The following is a 23,888-nucleotide window of genomic DNA, read 5'->3' as shown; positions in this document are numbered from 1 at the left end:
AGGGAACAATCCAACAAGAGGATACAACACTTCTAAATATCTAAGCACTCAACATAGGAACACCTAAATATAGAGAGAAATTATTAACAGACATAAAATGAGAAACAGATGGCAACACAATAGTAGTAGGGGACTTTAACTTTCTGCTTACACCAATGGACAGATCATCCAAACAAAGGATCAACAAGGAAACGTTGGCCTTAAATGACACATTAGCCCAGATGGACTTAGTATATACATACTGAACACTCCATCCAAAAAACACAGAATACAGATTCTTTTCAAATGCTCATGGAACATTTTCCAGGGTTGATCACATATTGGGTGACAAAACAAGTCTCAATAAATTTAAAAAGATTGAAATAATAACAAGCATCTATTCTGACCACTAAGGTATGAAACTAGAAATCAATTAACGGAAGAAAATCAGAAAAGCTATAAATATGTGGAAATTAAACAAAATGCTACTGAAGAAAAACTGGGGCAACAAAAAAGTCAAAAGGAGGAATCAAAAATACTGGGAGACAAATGAAAATGAAAATACAACATGCCAAAATGTATAGGACACAGCTAAAGCAGATCTAAGAGGAAACTTTATAGTAATACATGCCTATCTCAACAAACAAGAAAAATATCAAATAAATAATCTAAAGTGCACCTAAGGGAACTGGAAAAAGGAGACCAAAGAAAGCCCAAAATCAGTAGAAGGAAGGAAATAATAAAAATCAGAGCAGAAATAAATGAAATAGAGACTAAAAAAAAGAACCAGTAGAAAAAAACAATGTAAATAAGAGCAAGCTCTTTGAAAAGACAAAAAAAAAAAAAAATGGACAAACCTTAGGTAGAATCACCAAGAATAAAAGAGAGAAGGCTCAAATAAATAAAATCAGAAATGAAAGAGAAGAAATTACAACAGACACCTCAGAAATACAAAAGTTAACAAGAGAAAACTATGAAAAGCTACACTCAAACAAATTAGATAATCTAGAAGAAATGACAAATTCTTAGAATCGCACAACCTTCCAAAACTGAACCAAAAAGAAATAGAGAATTTGAATAGACCAATCACCAGTAAGGAGATCGAAACAGTAATAAAAAACCTCTCAAAAAATAAAAGTCCAGGATGAGATGGCTTCCCTGTCAAATTCTACCAAACATTCAAAGACTTAATACCTATCCTTCTCAAACTATTCTGAAAACTTAAAGAGAAGGGGAAGATTTTGAACTCATTCCACAAAGCCCGCATTACCCTGATACCAAAACTAAACAAAGACAACATATAAAAGAAAATTACAGGCCAATATCACTGATGAACATCGATGCAAAAATCCTCAACAAAATACCAGCAAATTGAATACAACAATACAGTAAAAAGATCATACATCATGGTCAAGTGGGATTTATTCCATGGATGCAGGGATGGTTCAACATCCACAAATCAATCAATATGATACACATTAACAAACTGAAGAATAAAAACCACATGATCATCTCAACAGATGCAGAGAAAGCATTTGATAATATACAGCATCCATTTATGGTAAAAACTCTGATTAAAATGGGTATAGAAGGAAAATACCTCAACATAATAAAGGCCACATAAGAGAAACAAACAGCTAATATCATTCCCACTGGAGAAAAACTGAAAGCTATCCCTCTAACAACAGTATCCAGACATGGATCCCCAGTGCTCCACTCTGGTTTAATATCGTATTGCAAGTCCCAGCCAGAGCAATCAGGCAAGAAAAAGAAATAAAAGGGATAGAAATTGGAATGAAATATACGAAACTGTCATTATTTCCAGATGACATGGTTTTATCATAGAAACATAAAGAATCCACGAAAAACTCTTTTGAAAATAATACAGTAAAGTTGCAGGATACAAAGATCAGCATACAAAAATCAGCTTCATTTCTACACACTATCAACGAAATAGTAGAATGAGAAATTAAGAATACAATCCCATTTACAATTGCAACAAAAAGAATAAAATATCTAGGAATAAATTTAAGCAAAGAGGTGAAAGACCTGTACACTGAAAACTATGAAACGTTGAAAGAAATAAAAGAGGACACAAAGACATGGAAAGATATTCCATCCTCTTGGATTGGAAGAATTAACATCATTAAAATGTCCGTACTTCCTAAAGCAATCTACAGATTCAATGCAATCCCTATCAAAGTTCCAACAATGTTTTTCACAGAAATAGAGCAAAGAATCTTAAAATTTCTATGGAACAAAAGACCCTGAATAGCAACAGGAATCCTGAGTAAAAGGAACAAAGCTGGAGGTATCACACTCCCTGATTTCCAAATATACTTCAAAGCTATAGTAACTAAAACAGCATGGGACTCGCATAAAAAGAGACATACAGATCAATGGAACAGAATTGAGAGTCCAGAAATATACCCACACATCTATGGACAGCTAATTTTCGACAATGGAGCCAAAAACATACAATGGAGAAAGGAAAGTTTCTCCAATAAATGGTGCTGGGAAAACTGGACAGCCACATGCAAAAGAATGAAAGTAGAAGATTATCTTACAGCATACACAAAATTTACCTCAAAATGAATTGGAGACTTGAATGCAAGACCTGAAACCATGAAACTTCTAGAAGATAACATAGCAGTATGCTCTTTGACATCAGTCTTAACAACATATTTTCAAGTACCATGTCTGACCTGGCAAGGGAAACAATAGAAAAAATAAACAAATGGGACTACATCAAACTAAAGAGCTTCTGCACACACACACACACACACACACACACACAAAATCAACAAAATGAAAAGACAACCTAACAATTGGGAGAAGATATTGGCAAACCATCTATCTGATAAAGGGCTAATATCCAAATTACATTAAAAAAACTCATACATCTCAACAACAAAAAAAGTAACAACCCAATTAAAAATGGGCAAAAGATCTGAACAGAAATTTCTCCAAAGAAGATATACACATGGCCAAGAGGCACATGAAAAGATATTCAACATCACTAATTATGAGGGAAATGCAAATCAAAACTACAATAAGATATCACCTCATGCCTGTCAGAATGGTTACAATTAAAAAGACAGGAAATAACAAGTGTTCCAGAGGATGTGGAGAAAAGGGAACTCTCTTACACTTCTGTGAGAGTGCAAACTGGTGCAGCTGCTATGGAAAACAGTATGGAGATTCCTCAAATAATTAAGAATAGAACTACCATACAATCCAGCTATTCCACTGCTTGATATTTATTCAAAGAATATGAAAACACGAATTCACAAAGATATGTGCACCACTATGCTCATTGCAGCATTATTCACAATAGCCAAGACTTAAAAGCAACCTAGCTGCCCATCAAGATACAAATGATTAAAGAAGATGTGGTATATATACACAATGGAATACTAATCAGCCATAAAAAATGATGCAATTCGGCCATTTGTGACAACATGGATGGACCTTGAGGGTATTATGGTAAGCAAAATAAGTCAGAGGGCAAAAGTCAAATACCATATGATCTCAGTCATAAATAGAAGATAAAAACAATGACAAACAATAACATAAATACAGAGATTAGATAGGTGGTTACCAGAGGGGAAGAGGAGAAGGAGGATGGCAGAAGGGGTCATTAGGCATATGTGTGTGGTGATGGATTGTGATTAGTTTTTAGATGTTGAACATGATGTAATCTACACAGAAATAAAAATATAATGATGTATACCCCAAATTTTTTGAAAAGTAGCTTGAAGAGTATTTACCTTTTTTTCTTATTTGTATAACCTATGATATGAAGCAAACATTTTTTCTATGCCTTGACAAACTCAACTTTCTAAATTTGGATCAGCTTCTAATATTTCATCCTTTTCCCTTTCAGTGTCATGAAATATCTCTGAGACTTCCTTTAAATGTAAAGAAGGTATTTGTTGGTGTCAGTCCCTCTGGAACATCATCATCTTTTTATCACAACCACTCTCCTCCTTATGTTCATTTTCACTAAGATCCTTTGACTGCATATCTAGAGTTTCTAGAATGGCAGCAGTGTCAACACTCCCACAGTCAGCCATCTCTTCTATAATTTCATTTATCTTTGATTTGACTTTCTCTTCCAGAATTATCCCTTTTCATTTCTTTGCTGCAATTTCATTTTTGATGACCAACTCCCTCTTTGAGTTGTACTTTTTTGGTAACATGTCAAGTAGGTTTATGTTTGAGAAACAAGGAGGCAGCATAACATTAGGTTTGCTCTGGGCCTGAAGTGAATAACGAGTGCACAGTAATCAACCAGTGACAGATTTTGAAGGAAGTGAAGATTGGTCACTGATCATGTCATTTACATAGTGATTTGTGAACTGAAGAACTAGCAGCTAAGTTTTACATTATGCAATTGTTCAGTTAATATACCAGTATTTATCCCCATAGTTCCACCCCTGCTCATTTGTCACAGGTTGACTGCATCTTGCATTTCTAAACTAAAATCCAAAACAACTATCAGGTGGCCCTTTCCAAACAGTTATTCTTTTTGAGTTTTGGTAACTACTCTTCTCTCTCTGTTTTTTTCATGCCAAGAACTTACACACACATGCACACACACACATACACATTCTTTCATGCCACTTAGCAATTACTACCCTTCTCTCTTCTCATTGCCAATAATAACCATTATCACAGCTTCTAACACCATCAATTAGTTTGCTTGTTTTTGAATTTTATATAAATGAAATCATATCAAATATATTATACATATTTTGGAGGTATGGCTTCTTTCACTCAATATTATGATTTTGAGATTCATCTATAGGGTTTATGGAGCAGTAGTTCATGCATTTTTATTGCTATATACAATTACATTATGTGAATATAGCACATTTTATTTATCCATTATACTCTTGATGGACATTTGGGGTATTTCCAGTTTTGTGCTATTAGAAATAGTGCTACTATGAACTTTCTTCTAATGCACATAGATATTTCTGTAGATAGAAGTGAAATTGTTGGATCTTAGGATATGTATATGTTCACTTTTAGTAGATTCTACCAATTTTCTAAATTGGTTATAGCAATTTATATTCTCATGAGCAATATATGAGAGTTGCAGTCACTCCATATTCATGCTAACACTTAGCATTGTCCATCTTTTTTATGTTGTTATTTATAGGGGGTATGAGGTAGTATTTCATTTAGTTTTAACTTGCATTTCATATATTTTTTGACCATATGGCTATCCTTTTTTTATGGAGTGTATATTCAAGTATCTTGTCCATTTCTCTATTGCATTAGCCTTTTTTATTGATTCGTGGGTGCATTTTATATATTCTGCATATAAATCATTGACAATCATGCACTGCAAATACTTTCCCTACTCTGTGGCTTTTGTTTTCAATCTTTCATGTTTCTCCTAAACAGAATTTCCTTAATTGGGTATGGTACAGTACAGGCAACTTTTCCTTTGTGTCCACCTTAAGAAATCTTTCCCTATTCCTACAGTTATGAAACTATGTTCATTTTTTATCTTCTAGGGCTTTATTAATTTCACATATAGACCTACAATCCACCTAAATTTTATCTTTTGAATAGTATCAGGTAGCAGTGAAGTTACATTTATCAAAAAGACCATGCACTACAGGGTCAGCTTTGTACAAAATTAAGTATATGCCCATAAATTTTTCTGTTTTTGACTCTCTGTTCTGTTCCATTGGTCTGTTTGTCTATTCATGTCTTTATTACTGAAGCTTTATAAGAAGTCTTTATATCAGCTATAATATACCCCTGCAGTTTGTTATTCTTCAAGATTATCTTAGCTATTATTAATTCTTTGCATCACCATACAAATTATAGATTTAGCCTGTCAACTTTAGACACACACACACAAACACACATACACAACCTGCTAGGATTTTTGGGGGGTGCTGCATTCACTCTATAGATCAATTTGGAGGGAGGCAACATTTCTATATTATTTTCTGCCAATACATGATCTTAGGCAATGTCTCTGACAATGTTTTATTTTCTTTGTAAAGGTCTTAGATATTTTTTGATAGTTTCTTATTCCTATACTTCTAGATTTTTATGGTAGTTTTAAAGTCTGATTTTCTGTTTGTTGCTAGTTTATAAAAATGCATTTTATTTATCCATTATATGGTACTTTGTTTTGGTGTATTTTGACCTTTGTATTCAGTAACCTTGATAAACTTTATATTAATTCTAATTTTTTATCTGTAAATCCACTTGATAGACTCAAGTCACTGATAATTTGAAAATCACAAACCTTATAATTTTTCCCATTGTTCTTGCTAAATTGTCTTGTATAGGAACCTAAATATTAATTGAATAGACTTGGTGATAGGCATATCCCTTTTCCTCTCCCTGATCTCAAAGAAAGAGCTTTCAGAATTTCAATATAATGGATGCTGGAGAATTTTGTCAATACCCTCTTTCCGATTCTCAACATCAAATATTTTTTGAATTCCTATTGAAGACAGGTAATGTTTTAGAAACTTGGGATACTTTAGTGAAAGAAAGCAAAAGTCCTTGCCCTCATGGAATTTTTTTTTTATTTTGAGGAAAATTAACCAGGAGCTAACATCTGCTGCCAATAATCCTCTTTTTGCTGAGGAAGACTGGCCCTGAGCTAATACCTGCGCCCATCTTCCTCTACTTTTTATGTAGGATACCTACCACAGCATGGCTTGCCAAGCAGTGCCATGTCCACACCCGGGATCTGAACCAGCGAACTCCGGGCCCCAGAATGTGCACATTTAACTGCTGCACCACTGGGCTGGCCCTGGTCATGGAAATCTTTATTGTAATTAATGTTCTCATTCAGGTCTAAGTCGGCTTAGAGTTTTTATTAAAACTTTAGCAAATGCTTTTCCTTGCATCCTCTGAGATGATTACATAATTCGCCCAATTACTCCCTCAGTGTGGTGAATTACATTAATTGCTAATGCTAAATCAATCTAGCATTCCTGGAATAAATTCAATTTTGTCCCAATATATTTTTCTTTTGATGTATTGCTGAGTTTTGCTTCCTAAAATTTCTTTAGAATTTTTGGTTTTATCTTCTAAAATGAGATTGCCCATAATTTTATTTCTTGTATTATCCTTTTCAGGTTTATCAAAATTGTGCTAGCCTCATTAGGTAAATTGGAGAGTGTAGCTCCCTTTTTCATTCTCCAGGTAAGTCTTAAATATTTGGTACAACTTGCCAGTAACCAATTTTGGCACAGAATTTTATTTGTGAAAAGATTTTAATTATGGACTCCATTTTTAAAAATACTGTAAATACATTCAGGTTGTCTATTTTGCCTCAAGTTACTATTGGCAAGTTATATTATTCTTGGAATATGTCTATTTAATCTACATGCTAAAATTATAGCATCCTCTAATAATCTTTTTGATATACGCAACATATTTTTTCTTTCTTAATTTCTCTCAAGTATGTCTTCTATTTTTGGTCTACCCTGTTTTTTTTTCTTGATTAGTCATGCTACAGTTTTGTCAAATTAACAGTCCTTTCAAAGAATCAACTTTAGAAGTTGTTGACTCCCACAATAGCAAATATATTTTCTATGTCATTAATCTCTAAACTTCTGTTAATCATTTTTTTACAGCAATGTCCTTTTGGTCTATTTTACATTTTTTCTAACTTCTTGAGCTAGATAGTTGGCATATTAATTTCCAACCTGTATTCTCTTAAGCTAAGCCTTTAAGGTTCTCAAAAGTTTTGACATGAAGTATTTTCATTATCTTTTGATTCAAATTATTTTTGTAAGTTCTATTATATATATTTTTTGCTTATGGTATGTTAATTTCAAGGAATATTGTGCTATTTGAAGTTTGCATTTTATTTCTAACATGCTTTCTGTCATTCTAGTCCTTCAAAATTTGTTGAGACTTGCTTTATTGCCCAGTGTAATGGTCAATTTTTATAACAGTTTCATATGTGCTTGTAAGTGATGCTTCTTCTGCAATGTGGTAAGTACTGTTGTCTGTAAATGTCTGTTAGGTCCAGTTTATTAAACATTTTGCTCATTGTTTTATCAGTTACCAAAATGTGTTACAACCTCACAATAAGGGGGGCATTTGACTTTCTTCTTGTAGTTTTGTCATTTTTTTCTCTAAACATTTTGAAGCTATATTATTAGTTTCCTATAATTTATTTTTATTTATTTATTTATTTATTTATTTATTGCAGTAACATTCGATTATAGCACTATATAGCTTTTGGATGTACATCATAATATACGTCGAATTCTGTGTAGATTACATTATGTTCACCACTCGAAAACTAATTATAGTCCATCCCCTCACATGTGAGCCTAATCACACCTTTGGCCCTCCTCTCTGTCCCCCATGGTAACCACCAATCCAATCTCAGTTGCCATCTGTTTGTCATTGTTTTTATCTTTTACTTATGTGTGAGATCATACGGTATTTGACTTTCTCCCTCTGACTTATTTCACTCAGCATGATACCCTCAAGGTCCATCCATGTTGTCACAAATGGCCGGATTTCATCATTTCTTATGGCTGAGTAGTATTCCATTGTGCATATATACCACATCTTTACCCATTCATCCCTTGATGGGCACCTAGGTTGATCCCAACTCCTGACTATTGTGTATAATGCTGCAATGAACATAAGGGTGCAGGTACTTTTATGCCTTTGCATTATAAGGTCTTTGCAAAAATAACCAGGAGTGGGACAGCTGGATCATATGGTAGATCTATTCTTAATTTTCTGAGGATACTGCACACTGCTTTCCATAGTGGCTGCAGCAGTTTGCACTTCCACCAGCAGTGTACAGGGGTTCCCATCTCTCCACATTCTCTCCAACATTTGTTGTTTCCTGTCTTGTTAATTATAGCTATTCTGACTGGAGTGACGTGATACCTCACTGCAGTTTTGATTTGCATTTCCCTGATAGCTAATGATGTTGAGCATCCTTTCATATGCCTCTTGGCCATCCGTATATCTTCTTTGGAGAAATCTCTGTTCAGATCTTTTGCCTATTTTTTAATTGGATTGTTGGTTTTTTTGTTGTTGAGCTGTATGAGTCCTTTGAATATTTTGGATATAAACCCCTTATCTGATATATGGTTTGCAAATATCTTCTACCAATTGTTAGTTGTCTTTTCATTTTGTTGATGGTTTCCCTTGCTGTGCAGAAGCTTTCTAGTCTGATGTACTCACATTTGTTCATTTTTTCTTTTGTTTCCCTTGCCCAGTCAGACATGCAACTTGAAAATATGCTGCTCAGACCGATGTCAAAGAGCCTACTGCCTATGTTTTCTTCTAGAAGTTTCATGGTTTTGGGTCTTCCATTCAAGTCTTTAATCCATTTTGAGTTGATTTTTGTGCATGGTGTCAGGGAATGGTCTACTTTCATTCTTTTGTATGTGGCTGTCCAGTTTTGCCAACATAATTTATTGAAGAGACTCTCCTTTCTCCATCGAATGCTCTTGGCTCCCTTGTCAAATATTAGCTGTCCATAAATGTGTGGGTTTATTTCTGGGATCTTGATTCTGTTCCATTGATCTGTGTGTCTGTTTTTGTGCCAGTACCATGCTGTTTTGATTACTATGGGTTTGTAGTATATTTTGAAATCAGGGAGTGTGTTACCTCCCTCTTTGTTTTTTTTTCTCAGGAATCCTTTGGCTATTCGGTGTTTTTTGTTGCTCCATATAAATTTTAGGATTCTTTGTTCTATTTCTGTAAAACATGTTGTTGGAACTTAGGGATTGAGTTGAATCTATAGATTTCTTTAGGAAGTGTGGACATTTTAACAAAGTTAAATCTTCCAATCCAAGAGCATGGAATAGCTTTCCATTTCTTTGTGTCTTCTTCGATTTCTTTCAACAATGTTTTATAGTTTTAAGTGTACAGCTCTTGCACATATATGGTTAAGTTTATTCCTAGCCATTTTATTCTTTTTTTTGCAATTGTCAATGGGATTGTATTCTTAATTTCTCTTTCTGCTACTTCATTGTTATTGTATATTAATGCAACCGATTTTTGTACGTTGATTTTGCATCTAGTGACTTGACTATATTCCTTTATTGTTTCTAAAAGGATTTTAGTGGATTCTTTAGGGTTTTTTAATATATAAAATCATGTCGTCTGCAAAGAGTGACAGTTTCACTTCTTCATTTCCAATGTGGATCCCTTTTATTTCTTTTTCTTGCCTGATTGCTCTGGCTAGGATTTCCAATACTACATTAAATAAGAGTGGTGACAGGGGGCATCCTTGTCTGGTTCTTCTTCTTACAGGGATGGCTTTCAGTTTTTCTCCATTGAGAATTATATTTGCTGCAGGTGTGACATATATGGCCTTTATCATGTTGAAGTATTTTCCTTCTATACCCATTTTATTTACAGTTTTTATCATACATGGATGCTGCATCTTGGCAAAAGCTTTCTCTGTATCTATTGAGATGATCATGTCATTTTTATTCTTCATTTTGTTAATGTGGTGTATCACATTCATAGATTTGCAGATGTCAAAACATCCCTGCATCCCTGGAATGAAACCCACTTGACCATGATGTATGATATTTTTAACATAATGTTGTATTTGATTTGCTAGTATTTTGTTGAGGATTTTTGTGTCAATGTTTGTCAGTGATATTGGCCAGTAATTTCCTTTTTTGTGTTGTCCTTGTCTGGTTTTGGTATCACGACAATGTTGGCTTCGTAGAAGGAGTTAGGAAGCCTCCCCTCATTTTCAATTTTTTGAAGAGTTTGAGAAAGATAGGTATTAAATCTTCTTTGAATATTTGGTACAATTCACCAGGGAAGCCATCTGGTCCTGGACTTTTATATTTTGGGAGGTTTCTGATTGTAGTTTCAATCTCCTTACTGGTAATTGGTCTATTCAAATTTTCTACATCTTCTTGGTCCAGTTTTGGAAGGTAGTATGTTTCTAAGAATTTATCCATTTCTTCTAGATTATCCAATGTTGGCGTATAGCTTTTCATAGTATTCTCTTATTATCTTTTGTATTTCTGAGGTGTCCATTGTAATCTCTCCTGTTTCATTTCTGATTTTATTTATTTCAGCCATCACTCTTTTTTTCTTGGGGAGTCTAGCTAAGGGTTTTTCAATTTTGTTTATGTCGCCAAAGAACCAGCTCTTGCTTTCATTAATTTTTTCTATTGTTTTTTCAGTGTCCTATTTCATTTACTTCTGCTCTGATTTTTATTATTTCCTTCCTTCTGCTGATTTGGGGCTTTGTTTGTTGTTCTTTTTCCAGTACCTTTAGATGCACTTGTAGATTGTGTATTTTGGATTTTTCTTCTTTGTTGAGGTAGGCCTGAATTGCTATAAACTTCCCTCTTAGAACCGCTTATCCCACAGATTTTGGCATGTCATATTTTCAGTTTCATTTGTCTCCAGAAATTTTTTGATTTCTCCTTTGATTTCTTCATTCAACCAATCGTTGTTCAGTAGCATTTGTATAATCTCCACATTTTTGTGTCTTTTCTGGTTTTATTTCTGTGGGTAATTTCTAGTTTCGTAACTTTGTAGTCAGAAAAGATGCTTGATATTATTTCTATCTTCTTAAATTTATTGATACTTGTTTTGTGGCATAATATGTGATCAATCCTGGAGAACGTTCCATTAGCATTTGAAAAGATGGTGTATTCTGCATTTTTTAGATGGAATGTTCAGTATATATCCTCTAAGTCCATCTGGTGTAATGTGTCCTTTAAGGCCAATGTTTCCTTATTGATCTTCTGTTTGGATGATCTATCCATTGGTGTAAATGGAGTGTTAAAGTCCCCACTATTATTCTGTTACTGTCTATTTCTCCTTGTATGTCTATTAATACTTGCTTTATATATTTAAGTGCTCCTACATTGAGTGCATAGATATTTACAAGTGTTATATTTTCTTGTTGGATTTTTCCCTTTATCATTATGCAGTGCCCATCATTGTCTCTTGCGACTTTTATTTTAAGGTCCCATTTGTCTGATATAAGCATTGCTAGCCCCACTTTCTTTTCTTTGCCATTTGCATGGAATATCTTTTTCCATCCTTTCACTTTCAGTTTGTGAGTGTCTTTAGGTCTGAAGTGTGTCTCTTGTATGCAGCATATACATGGGTCTTATTTTTTTATCCAATTGGCCAACCTATGGCATTTGATTGGAGCATTTAGTCCATTGACATTTAAAGTAGCTATTGATGAATATGTATTCATTGCCATTTTGTTACTTTCTTTTTTCTGGGTGTTTTAGTAGTCTTCTCTGTTCTTTTTCTCTTGACCTCTTCCCTTAGTGGTTTGATGGCCATCTTTAGTAATACGTTTGATTTCTTTTGTCTTACTTTTTCACTTGCTTATTATAGGTTTCTGATTTGTGATTACCATGAGGATCCCATTTAATATGTTATGTATATAACAGTCTATGTTGAGTTGATAGACTCTCTAGCTTGACCTCTTTCTAAAAGCTCTACTTTTTCACTCCCCTCCTACATTATATGTTTTTCAAATCATATATAGTCTCTTGTTTAGTGTCTGTCCATCCATTACCCTCTTATCATTAAAATAGGTTGTTTTTGTGGGCTGGCCCCGTGGCTGAATGGTTAAGTTCCTGCGCTCAGCTTCAGCAGCCCAGGGTTCAGATCCTGGGTGCAGACATGGCACTGCTCATTAGGCCATGCTGAGGCGGCATCCCACATGCCACAAATAGAAGTACCTACAACTAAAATATACAACTATGTACTGGGGAGATTTGGGGAGAAAGAAAAAAAACACAACAACAAAAAAGAAGATTGGTAACAGTTGTTAGCTCAGCTGCCAACCTTTAAAAAAAAATAGGTGATTTTAGTAAATTTGTCTTTTAACCTTCGTGTTATCTTCACAGGTAGTTAATTTACTAGCTTTAGTATATTTTTACCTTTACAAGTGATTTTATTGCCTGGCTTTTTGTTGTTTTTTTGATAGTATTTTTTTTTTAATCTCTATTTGTGGTTATTGCTTTCCAACTTAAATAATTCCCTTCAGCATTTCTTGTACAACTTGTTTCTTAGTGATAAACTCCTTTAATTTTTGCTTGTCTGGGAAGCTCTTTAACTCTCCTTCCAATCTGAATGACAAGCTTGATGGCTAGAGTATTCCTGGCTGTTGATTTTCTCCTTTGAGCATTTTAAATGCATCATGCCCTTCTATTCTTGCCTGTAGGGTCTCAGCTGAGAAGTTGGCTGATAGCATGAAAATGGCTTCCCTTTATATGCCACTTGTGGCCTTCCTCTTGCTGCTTTTAAGATTCTCTCTTGGGGTTTAATTTTGGACATTTTAATTCTAATATGTCTTGGTGTGGGCCTCTTTGGGATTATCTTGTTTGGAGCTCTGTGTGTTTCCTGAACTTGGGTGTCTGTTTCCTTCCTCAGATTAGGAAAATTTTCATCTATTATTTCTTCAAATAAATTTCCTGCCCCTTTCTCTCTCTCTTCTCCTTCTGGAACACCTATAATCCGAATGTTAGCACACTTGACATTGCCCCAGAGTTTCCTTAGACTGCTCATTCTGTCTAATTGTTTTTTATTTTTTCTGTTCTGCTTGGGTGATTTCCTCTAGTCTTTCATCTAGCTCGCTCATCTGTTGTTCTGCTTCCTCTACTCTGCCATTGAGTCCCTGTAGTGAATTTCTCATTTCCAGTATTGTATTCTTCATTTCTGATTTTTTTTTAACATCTTCCAGTTCTTTGCTGATGTGCTCACTGTGTTCATCCAGTCTTCTAATATCTGTGAGCATCCTCATGATATTTTGTTTGAGCTCTTTGTTGAGTAGGTCACTTGTTTCTGGTTCATTTACTCCTTTTTCTGTTTTTTTTTTTTTCCCTGTTCCCTTGTTTGGAAAGCATTCTTTTGTGTCCTCATTATGCCTCTTTCTCTGTACTTCTTTCTTTTATTTTTTTTTTGAGGAAGATTAGCCCTGAGCTAACTACTGCCAGTACTCCTTTTTTTGCTGAGGAAGCCTGGCTCTGAGCTAACATCCATGCCCATCTTCCTCTACTTTATATGTGGGATGCCTACCACAGCATGGTGTGCCAAGCAGTGCCATGTCTGCACCAGGGATCTGAACTCGCAAACCCTGGGCAGCTGAGAAGCGGAATGTGCAAACTTAACGACTGCACACCAGGCAAGCACCTCTCTGTGCTTATTTCTATGTATTAGCTCAGTCAGCTATGTCTCCTGATCTTGGAGAAGTAGCCTTATGTATGAGATGCCTTATGAGGCCCAGCAGTGTGCTTCCCTCTTGTCACCAGTCCAGAAGATCCAGGAGTGACCCCTGTGTGGGATACTTGTGTCCTTCTGCTGTGGCAGGGTTGCTCCCACTGCAGGTATCCAGGGAGTCTAGTCTTTCCTTCCCTGGCCAGCCGTTTGTAAATCTGGTTTGGGGAGCCTCAGCACCATTGGCTACAAAGTCTATCAGCACACTCCTATTGCAGTTTTCCTCTTAAGTGGGTTGGTACCCACTGTAACTGTTTGCTAGGCTCAGGGGCTTACAATTGCTATAGCCCTCAGGCCAACAAGCCTGTTGTCAGTTTTCTTAGGAGTGCAGCTGAGTGGGGCTGGCCCTAGGCACTGGAGCACTCAATTGTTTCAGGCTTTGGAAGGTGTGACTGATCCTTTTTATGGCTATTTGTGAAGCAGAGGTCTTCTGACACTGATAAGCCTCACCCCCTACAGGACCACACACACCGTCAACACAGTCCTGGTCTGTGCACACTTCTTAACTCCCTGGAGCTTACCCCAATGCCACATGGCAGAGGCCCCAACCTCCCCACCAATTCCCCTGCTACAGTTCACCTGGTCCTCGCACAGGCCCTGCCCCACAAAGGCAGACACCCTTGCCTGCCTGTAGAGGATCAAGGCACCCAGTCAATGCAGGCTGAAAAGAAGCCTGAGGGCTTGCTGTTAGGTGGGGCGTGTCCCTAGGACTGGTTGCCTGCCCTGGCTGAACGGGATTAAATAGGTGAAGGGATGAACCTCAATGGTACCCACCATGGTCCGTGTCAGCACACCTGCGCCAGCTCAGAACAATGGCCCCCACCAATGTCTCAATCTCTGGAGAGGTCCCTCCTCTCACCAAGATGCCCCCAGAGCCCACTAGGTGAGTCTCGTTTCACCAAAGGACTGTCTGCCTTCTCTCTGCTGATTTTAGGTTGCTGCAATGAGTGAGTTTGTCTGTGGGCCCTTTAACACCTGAGTCTTTTCAGCCTTTGGCCAATAGCTATCTGGGGGTATCCTCACTGCAGTTAACAGCCAGCAAAGGCAAACAATAAGACCCAGTCTCAGTTGGGCTGAGTCTGAAGGATGCAGTATAGGCCCCTGCTCTGGACCTCACTCCTCCAGGGAGGGCTGCATACCTTAGGGTGGCTCCTGCCTGGCTCCGCTACTCCCAAAGGTAGGTTTTTCCTCTACAGTAGGAATATCTGCCTCTTCTGCCTTAGTCAGGACTGTCTCTTGTGGGGGTTCTTTTTATCCAGTTTTAATTCCCCCCCCACGGTAATTTTTCCAAAAGTAGTTGTAACCTGGTTGTGTTTGTGGGAGGAGACAAGTTCTCAGTCTGCTTATGCCGCCATCTTGGTGAGATCTGTCTCCTATAATTTTTAATTGCTATATTTTCCTGGTGAATTGAACTTGCTATCATTATGAACTAATATTCTACTTCTATCCACTAATGCTTTTTCTTATAACCTACTTTAGCTATACCACCTTTCTTTTAATTAGTATTTGCATGATACATAGTTTTACTTTCAATCTTCAGTTTTCTTATTTGAAATATATTTCCATATATCTCAGCTTATATTTGGATTATTTTTCCAGGCAGTATGATCACCTTTGTCCTTTAAGTGGATAATGTAGTCAATTAATGTATTTCTGACATTTTTGGCTTTAACTTTTTCTATTTGTTCCAGGTAGTTTATATTTCTTTTTCTATCTTTACTTGTCCTCTAATAATTTAATAGCTCCTCTAATTCCATTTTTCTGTTTATATTTTTAGTGATTACCTGGTAAATTACAACATACATACTTACCAAAGCCTAAAGTTAATCAACATCTTTTATTTTCTTCTGGGACAATACTTCTTAAAAAAAGACATTTTATCTCCATTTACACTCCTTCAACCTATATATTATTATATGTACAATTTAAGGTAATGTTACATGCTGCTATAAATAAGCATCTAAAATATTAGTTGTTTAATACACACACATAGAGCCCAGTGCAGATACTCCTGGGTAGTGGGTAGCCTTCCACATGCTCGTGTTGAAATACTTACATTTTGTGCTCCTGTCCTTATTTACAGCCTTTCTATTAAGATTACCAGCAGAAAGGCTCACACAGTTTTAACTGCTCTAACCAAGAAGTGACATTCATTACTCCCATTCATATTACATGGCTTGACCTAAACATAACAAGGTCTGAGAAATGTGGTCCCTGAATTGGCACATGCTTTCCAGCCACAGCTGTAGATGGTGGTATCAGCCTATGACCCATTATTGTTACTTGTTTTAATTTAATCTTGTCTCTATTTTAATTTCATCACACACCATTATTATTGATTTATACAGGCCATGTTCAAACAATTATTACTTTCATTACTCTTCATTCTTTCTGAACCTCAGATCTCCCATCTGGGATCACTTCCTTCTGCCTGAAGTATATTTATAATTTCCTTTGGTAATATTAGACTGTTGGCATATAAGTGGAGGCAAAGAAACAAACAGGAAAAATGGAAAACAAGGTGATACTGTTAATTCTAAAAATATCAATAATCACAAGAATGCGCATGATTTAAACTGAAATTAATTAAAACACATTTTTATATTGAATAGGGAAAAGTAGTTCTAGTTATATGCTGTTTAGAAGAAACACTCCTGAATTGGCAAGGATTATATGTAGCTGCATGAGACAGAAAACTCAAAATAACAATAACTAAGAAGAAGAAGTTTATTTCTCTCTCACATAAAAGTAGCTTCTTGATCTTTAGGGATCTGGACTCTTTCCAGCTTCCTACTCCATCATGCCTGCGTAATGACCTTGTCTTCACATGGCATTTTAAATAGCAGATTGGAGAAAGGCCACAAAGAAGAATGGGTACCATGCCTTTAAAGAAGCTTCATGGAAGTTCCAAATATTGTTTCTGCTTACATCTCACTGGATGAAACTTAGAAAAAACTAGCTACAAAAAAGCTAGGAAATGAAGACTTCTATATGAGCAGGAGTATGTATATCTGAAACCTGAGGTTTGTTTTAAAAAAAGGATCAAATAGAAACTGGAAGAGGTATGTATAGAGATATTTATGAAATATTGTTTGTAATGGCAAAAATAGAAACAACCAAAATGCCCAAGAAAAGTGTAAAGGACACAGTGCAGCATATTCATATAATGAAACATGACACACCAGTGCAAAAAATTAACTAGACACAAAGGATTTTGAGAACAGTGAAACTACTCTGTATGATAGATCTAACTCTAAAATGTTAGATATATGTCATTATGTATTTGTCAGAAGTCATAGAATGTACAACACCAAGAGTAAACTCTAATGTAAACTATGGACTTAGGGTAATTAGAATGTGTCACTGCAAGTTCATCATTTGTAACAAATGTACCATTCTGTGATGAGATGTTAATAGTAAGGGAGGCTATGCATGTGTGGGAGCAGAGGGTATATGGGATATGTCCATGCTTTCCTATCTATTTTGCTGTGAATCTAAAATTTATCTTTAAAAAATGTCTTTAAAAAACTAAAATTTCATGTATCAGGATGGATAAATCTCAAAATTACAAGTGGAAACAAAAAAATTCAAATTGCAGAATGACAGTATGATATGATTTACATTATGTCTAAAGCATAAGAAACAACTCTTGTTTAGAGATATGTTCAATTGTTGCAAAAGTATGAGTTTTTAAACAAAGAAATATAAAAGTTTTGTAAAAGTATAAGTATAAAAGCTTTGAATTCATCTCCTCCAATGATTCTATGCTACACTCTGCCTCAGTCACACATTCCTATAGTTCCCACCCTACTCCTTGTCAACAGACCTGTATCAATAAGTGCAACTCCTCCATCATCTCTGTAAAGTGCATCCCACATCCTGACCACCTACTTTCTTTCCTGATCACTCATCTAGGACCCAACTCCAACAATCCATGTACCCACCAGCATATCCAAACCACGGTTCCTACATTTTCACTGTTCCTGACTTCCTTAGTGACTTTTCTCCTTCCTTAACCAGTTCAAATTCTCTTAAAAACTTCCCAATTTCCTTGCCATCCTTTCACTTCATAATGACTTGACAAAAGCACAATACATCAATCTGCAAAACGCTGAGGTAGAAAGATATTAGAACTAGGATTTTATACCAAGCCAAATTATCAATCATATGGGGAGAGAAAGCAAAAGCATATTCATAACACCATAAAATACCATTTATTGATTTAATTTTTAAATCAATCTGTAGACAATGTAAAAAAGATCTATAAAATAAATTATAAATTTTAGAAATTGTCACAATGGATATGAGAAGTATACAACCATTTTCTATCTCTCCTTTTTCATAGCAAGTAATCAATGGACATTGCCTAAGGTAAATAGATACTATTTAAATAATAAAATATAAGTATTGTTAAAATGGTAATATACTATATATTATTATACATATCATGTATATATGATATAATATCTATATGTATAATTATATGTAAACATATAATATGCAATGATATAATAATATATTTAATAACATAAATATTAAAATAAATATAAGAATACATATGTAACAAATAGAAAGAGTGAGCTAAATATGTCTAAGATAATATTACCAATATCGTCTAAAGTTTATAAATCAAAATAGGGGTAAGAGTGTATATATTTTACATAAATAAATTTAGCTACCACAAGAATTTAAACAGCAATTGTAAATTCTTAATCCGAACTACACAAAGGGAATAAAAGAAAAAGTGTTACTATAAATTTTTGCTTTCTATATCTATAATTAAGACAACTGCACCATGTGAATGCATAAATTCTACAATAAAACTAAATAAAAGAGTATCAAATAAAAATATTTGATGCAAAATCCCATCTTTGCAAAAATATAGAGAGGGAGCCACAGTCACAGAAAAAAACACAAAGTAGAAGATGTATATCAATCAAAATGTTAATAGTGGTTATAGCTTCCTGAATGGGAAGAAGCTAGATTATATGAATTTTCTTATATGTTCTTATATATACTTTAAAAAATGCACAAGAATAATGTAAATTATTTTGTAATTAAAAAAATGTACAGGACTTAAACTTATTTTTAAAAAGAATGAATAGGGTAGGAAAATGTCTCAATGAATTACTTCAACTTTCAATGATGCATCTAATTGTACCAATTTATTTTTATATACATAAAATATTTTAAAATACTAAAAATGTTTAAAATAGACTGAAAGGTTTCTTTTAAATACTGTCATTCAGAAGTTTGAAACATTTTAAAGGATTTTTACCATACTTTTTGTTGTTTTGATTTTGAAACTATTTTATCTGTAAGACTATTTCTCCAATTTTATGTCTACAAGCAAAAATCAATTTAGGGTATAGAAATTTCTTTAGAGGTAAGTTTTCATGATGCACTATTCTATATACTTAGGAATACCTGTGCATTTATGATATTTTTATTCCACTTCAACTTTCAACTAATTGCAACAAGACACTTGTTCTACAGAATACTCTTCCTTCTACACAGTTCAAATTTTTAATCATGGAAAATACACGCAATCTATAAATGTAAATATAAAAGTAAACTGTATAAAATATATGCTATGATGTTGTATAATTTTAACTTTTATTTTTTTCTTTTACTGAGGAAGATTCACCCTGAGCTAACATCTCCTGCCAATTTTCCTCTTGTTGTATGTGAGCCACTACCACAGCATGGCCACTGACAGACAAGTGGTGTAGCTCTGTGCCCAAGAACCAAGCCCAGGCCACCAAAGCAGAACACACCAAACTTAATCACTTGGCAACCAGGGCTGGCCCTGGATAATTCTTAAATGTACAAATATTTTAAATAAAAAGATTACATAATTAACATACCAAAGCAATTCCTGCAGAATAATGGGTAATGCACATCTTTCCAGGAAACGTTGCTCCCACATAATCTGGATAATCTTTATAGCTAAATAAATAGGTATACATTTATAATTAATTTTGACAAACAATTCAAAGGAGAGAAATAATTTATCTGTAGTTCATAAAATCCTAGTCTAAAGCAAATTGGGGTATGATCTTTCCATATGTCCTTAATTGTTTGGATTTTGGAAGATATTCTTCATTAAACGAGACTAAGCACTCGGGATTTCTAAAACACACCCCACAGATCCAAGTTTTTGATGGTTTTACTGTTCTCATCACATTTGGTTAGGATTGCCAAAGACTTTGACCAAATATTTTGATCAAAAGCATTATGTTGAGTGGCAATGAAAAAGTTTTAATGCATGGATTAAAAATTTTCTTCTCATGTAAAAAAGCTCACCAGTTTCTCATAGGAATGACTTTATTGTTCTACAACTTAACATTATTATTTTGAGCAAGGGCCCAAATAAATTGTTATATAATAAGAGCACTGTTCTCAGAGACATACACAAATTATTGCATTTAATCCTCAAATCAAGCCAGTGAAAACAATGTTATTTTTATCCTCATTGAACAAATCAAACATCAGATGGAAACTATAAATAACTTTCTCAAGGTAGCATGATTAATAAGTGTTACTGAAGATTTTGAACTTGGGCAATCTGAATCCAGAGCCATACTCTCAATCACTAAGGTATAGACACTCTGAACATATTCTGCCATCTTAGAGCCCCCACCAAAACAAACATTCCAGAATGTGTGTAAAGAAGCTTGGTATTCAATTCTCAATTCAAAATGCTCCTTTGGTCTCAATAGCACTTCAGTTCACAATTGCACTGTGTCCTCTCTGCTGCCTTTACTCTAACTTTCTGGTATCGTTTATACCTAACCCTTCCAGCACTTGTTTCCAAGTATTTGCTCTCGACACCCAACTCTGGCTTTCTAATTCAATGCCTAAGTATTGTTTACACTCTTTCTTCATCCAAGAGACTTCTCCCAATAGATAAGACTTTCCCTAAAACTCTAGGCATATTCCTAATAAGCTGGACTCAGTAATAGTTATTTTTTACTTAATACTGCCCACCCAGTCTCCACATCAAATCAGTTCTCAAGATCTACCCTTTCACTTCTTCCATGTTTCATGTATCCTTTCCCTCATCTAAAGTTCCAGCTCTAGTTCTAACTATGAATTCCATATTCTTTGAAAAGAACTCAAAATTATTTAGTCTCATGTCTCTAAGCACATTGTTTCCATAACCTGGAACGCCTTCCATATCCCTTCTCTGAATTTAAACATGCCTAAACTCTGCATTCCCACTTTTAATTTAATTAGTACTTGTTTAATTTTGGCTTTTCGTTATACATGACTTTGAGTCAATCTCTCTCTCCCTGTCTCTCTCTGTCTCTCTCTCTCTCTTGCTCTCACATTCTTTTTTCTCCTGTAAGCTATAAACAAGTAGAGATAATGCACTAACATTCATCTGTGGAGTAACATCAGCAAGGTAGTAGAAGGGGTGTTTTCAGCCCTCATCTCCCCACAGAAATGATTTTGACAACTACCCACGGATAAGAGTACTTTCTGGGAGTCCAAGAGTCCAGAGGAGAAGTCCCAGCATCTCATTGGAGGAAAAATCCAAGAACAGACACAATGAAGGAGGTAATAACAGTTTCACTTTACCCCAAGGCAGTACAGCTCAGTGCTAAGAGAGACACCCTGAGCCATGATTTCTCAGGGGAAGATGAGAGCATAGTCAATGCCTCCAGCCATGTGGGATTCTGCACAAGAGGCCCACTTAAGTGTCCACTGACAGATGAATGGATAGAAAAAAATGTGATGTATATATACAATGCAGTATTATTCAGCCTTAAAAAGGAAGGAAATTCTGCCATTTGCAACACAGATTAAACTTGGAGGAGATTATGTTAAGTGAAATAAACCAGACATAAAGACAAATACTGTATGATCTCACCTAAGTGAAATCTAAAATAGTCCAACTCATGAAAACAGAGAGAAGAATGGTGGTTACCAGGGGTTAGGGGATGGAAGAAATATGGAGATGCTGCTCAAAGGGTACAAAGTTTCAGTTATGTAGGATGAGTAAAGTCCTGGAGATGTAATGTAGAGCATGGTGACTATAGTTAATAATACTATATTGCAAATTTGAAATTTAGTAAGAGAATAGATCTTAAGTGTTGTCACCACACACACAAAAAGATGGTAACTATGTAAGGTGATAGATATGTTAATTAGCTCAATTACGGTAATCATTTCACAATGTATACATACATTAAAACACCACATTGTAAACTTTAAATATATACAATCTTTATTTGACAATTTTAATTCAATATACACTGTAAAAAATAAAAGTAAGGAAAATAAAGGTGAGGGAATTGAGGCAGAGGTGGCATTTGCCCTAGGTGACAGAGCTAAGTTAAAGGCAGGCAGTTGGCCTCCAGAGCTTAAATTCCGAATCACTATACTATACTATCTCAATAAACATTTGCTGTAAAATGTTAAAAAAAAAACCTTAACCTTGCAATGCTCATAGTACCTACTGTATGACTTACTCATACCAGATTATAAGCTTCTGGAATACAGAGAACATAGAAAATTATAATTAATTATTCTATTTTCATAGTACCTATTCTAGGACCTTCCTCATTGTAGATATGCAAAATATGTTGCTGCAGTAAAATAATACCAAGATACCAAGGAGTATTACTGAAGTTCAAGAATGCTGATTGTACCCTAATTTCTCCATTTCTAATGGGATAAATTCTCTTTCAGCAATCTCACTTATTAATGCAATCAAAGATCAATGTTCTATTAAAAAAATACATCACACCAAAGTGACGTTTCTTCTAGGAATGTGAGGATAGTTCAAGGTTGGGAAATATATTAATATAATTATTTGTTTTAAGAGAGTTAAGGAGAATATCTTATATCATCCCTACAAAAGCTGAAAGATCATTTTTCAAACTGTTTGTATAACATGGATCTATGGCTACTGCCTTAATATTATACATACACAAAGATATGGGCACACATGTGCACATGCACACACACACACAAACATACATTTTAGCCCAAAAAGCTAAAAAGCATACTACTGAACAAGGTAATATTCCCACTAAAGTAAAGAAGAAAATAGACATGACCCATGTTACCATTATTACCACTATTTAACATTGTATTAAATTAGTCAAAGCAGTAAGATTAGAGAAAGAAACTGAAAATACAAAATTATGGAAAAAGAGATAAAACTACTTGTACTTATAGATGTTATGACCGTATGCATGAAAAACCAAGGTAATAAACTTAAGAACTATTAAAAACAATAAATTTCATAAGGCGGTAGGATATAAAATAAATACAGGCATACCTCAGAGATATTGCAGATTCAGTTCCAGACCACCGCAATAAACTGGATACCACAATAAAGCAAGTCACAAGATATTTTTTGTTTCTCAGTGAGTATAAAAATTATGTTTACACTATACTGTAGTCTATCATGTGTGCAATAGCATTATGTCTAAAAAATGTAACATACATGAATTTAAATTATATTTGCACAAAGACCAATAAAAAAATACACAAGTTACTAATAAAAATGGTTTGAGTCCATGGACCAAGAAGCAAAGGATGGAGGTGGGAGTGTGAAAGGAAGAATTTTCTGTAAAGATGGTTACATTAGTGTTAACTGCTTGCTATGTTGAGAACACTGTTATTTCAGGGAATGGATGTGATAGCCATTC

The 23,888-nt window shown here is 34.8% G+C and overlaps 1 protein-coding gene across 1 annotated transcript in view; it reads right to left on the bottom strand.

Moving 5' to 3' along the window:
* Positions 1–23,888, bottom strand: part of LOC106826239 (disintegrin and metalloproteinase domain-containing protein 32-like) — a 229,519-nt gene that overhangs the window by 114,196 nt on the left and 91,435 nt on the right. Inside the window, exon 10 of the mRNA XM_070499712.1 lies at positions 20,091–20,172. Within this exon, the coding sequence (XP_070355813.1) occupies positions 20,091–20,172 (82 nt within the window). The remainder of the gene's footprint in view (positions 1–20,090; positions 20,173–23,888) is intronic.

The sequence above is a fragment of the Equus asinus genome, chromosome 27, assembly GCF_041296235.1.
Source record: "Equus asinus isolate D_3611 breed Donkey chromosome 27, EquAss-T2T_v2, whole genome shotgun sequence".
NCBI lineage: Eukaryota > Metazoa > Chordata > Mammalia > Perissodactyla > Equidae > Equus > Equus asinus.
The sequence above is the reverse complement of the archived record's forward strand: the minus strand, read 5'-3'. Positions and strand labels throughout refer to the sequence as shown.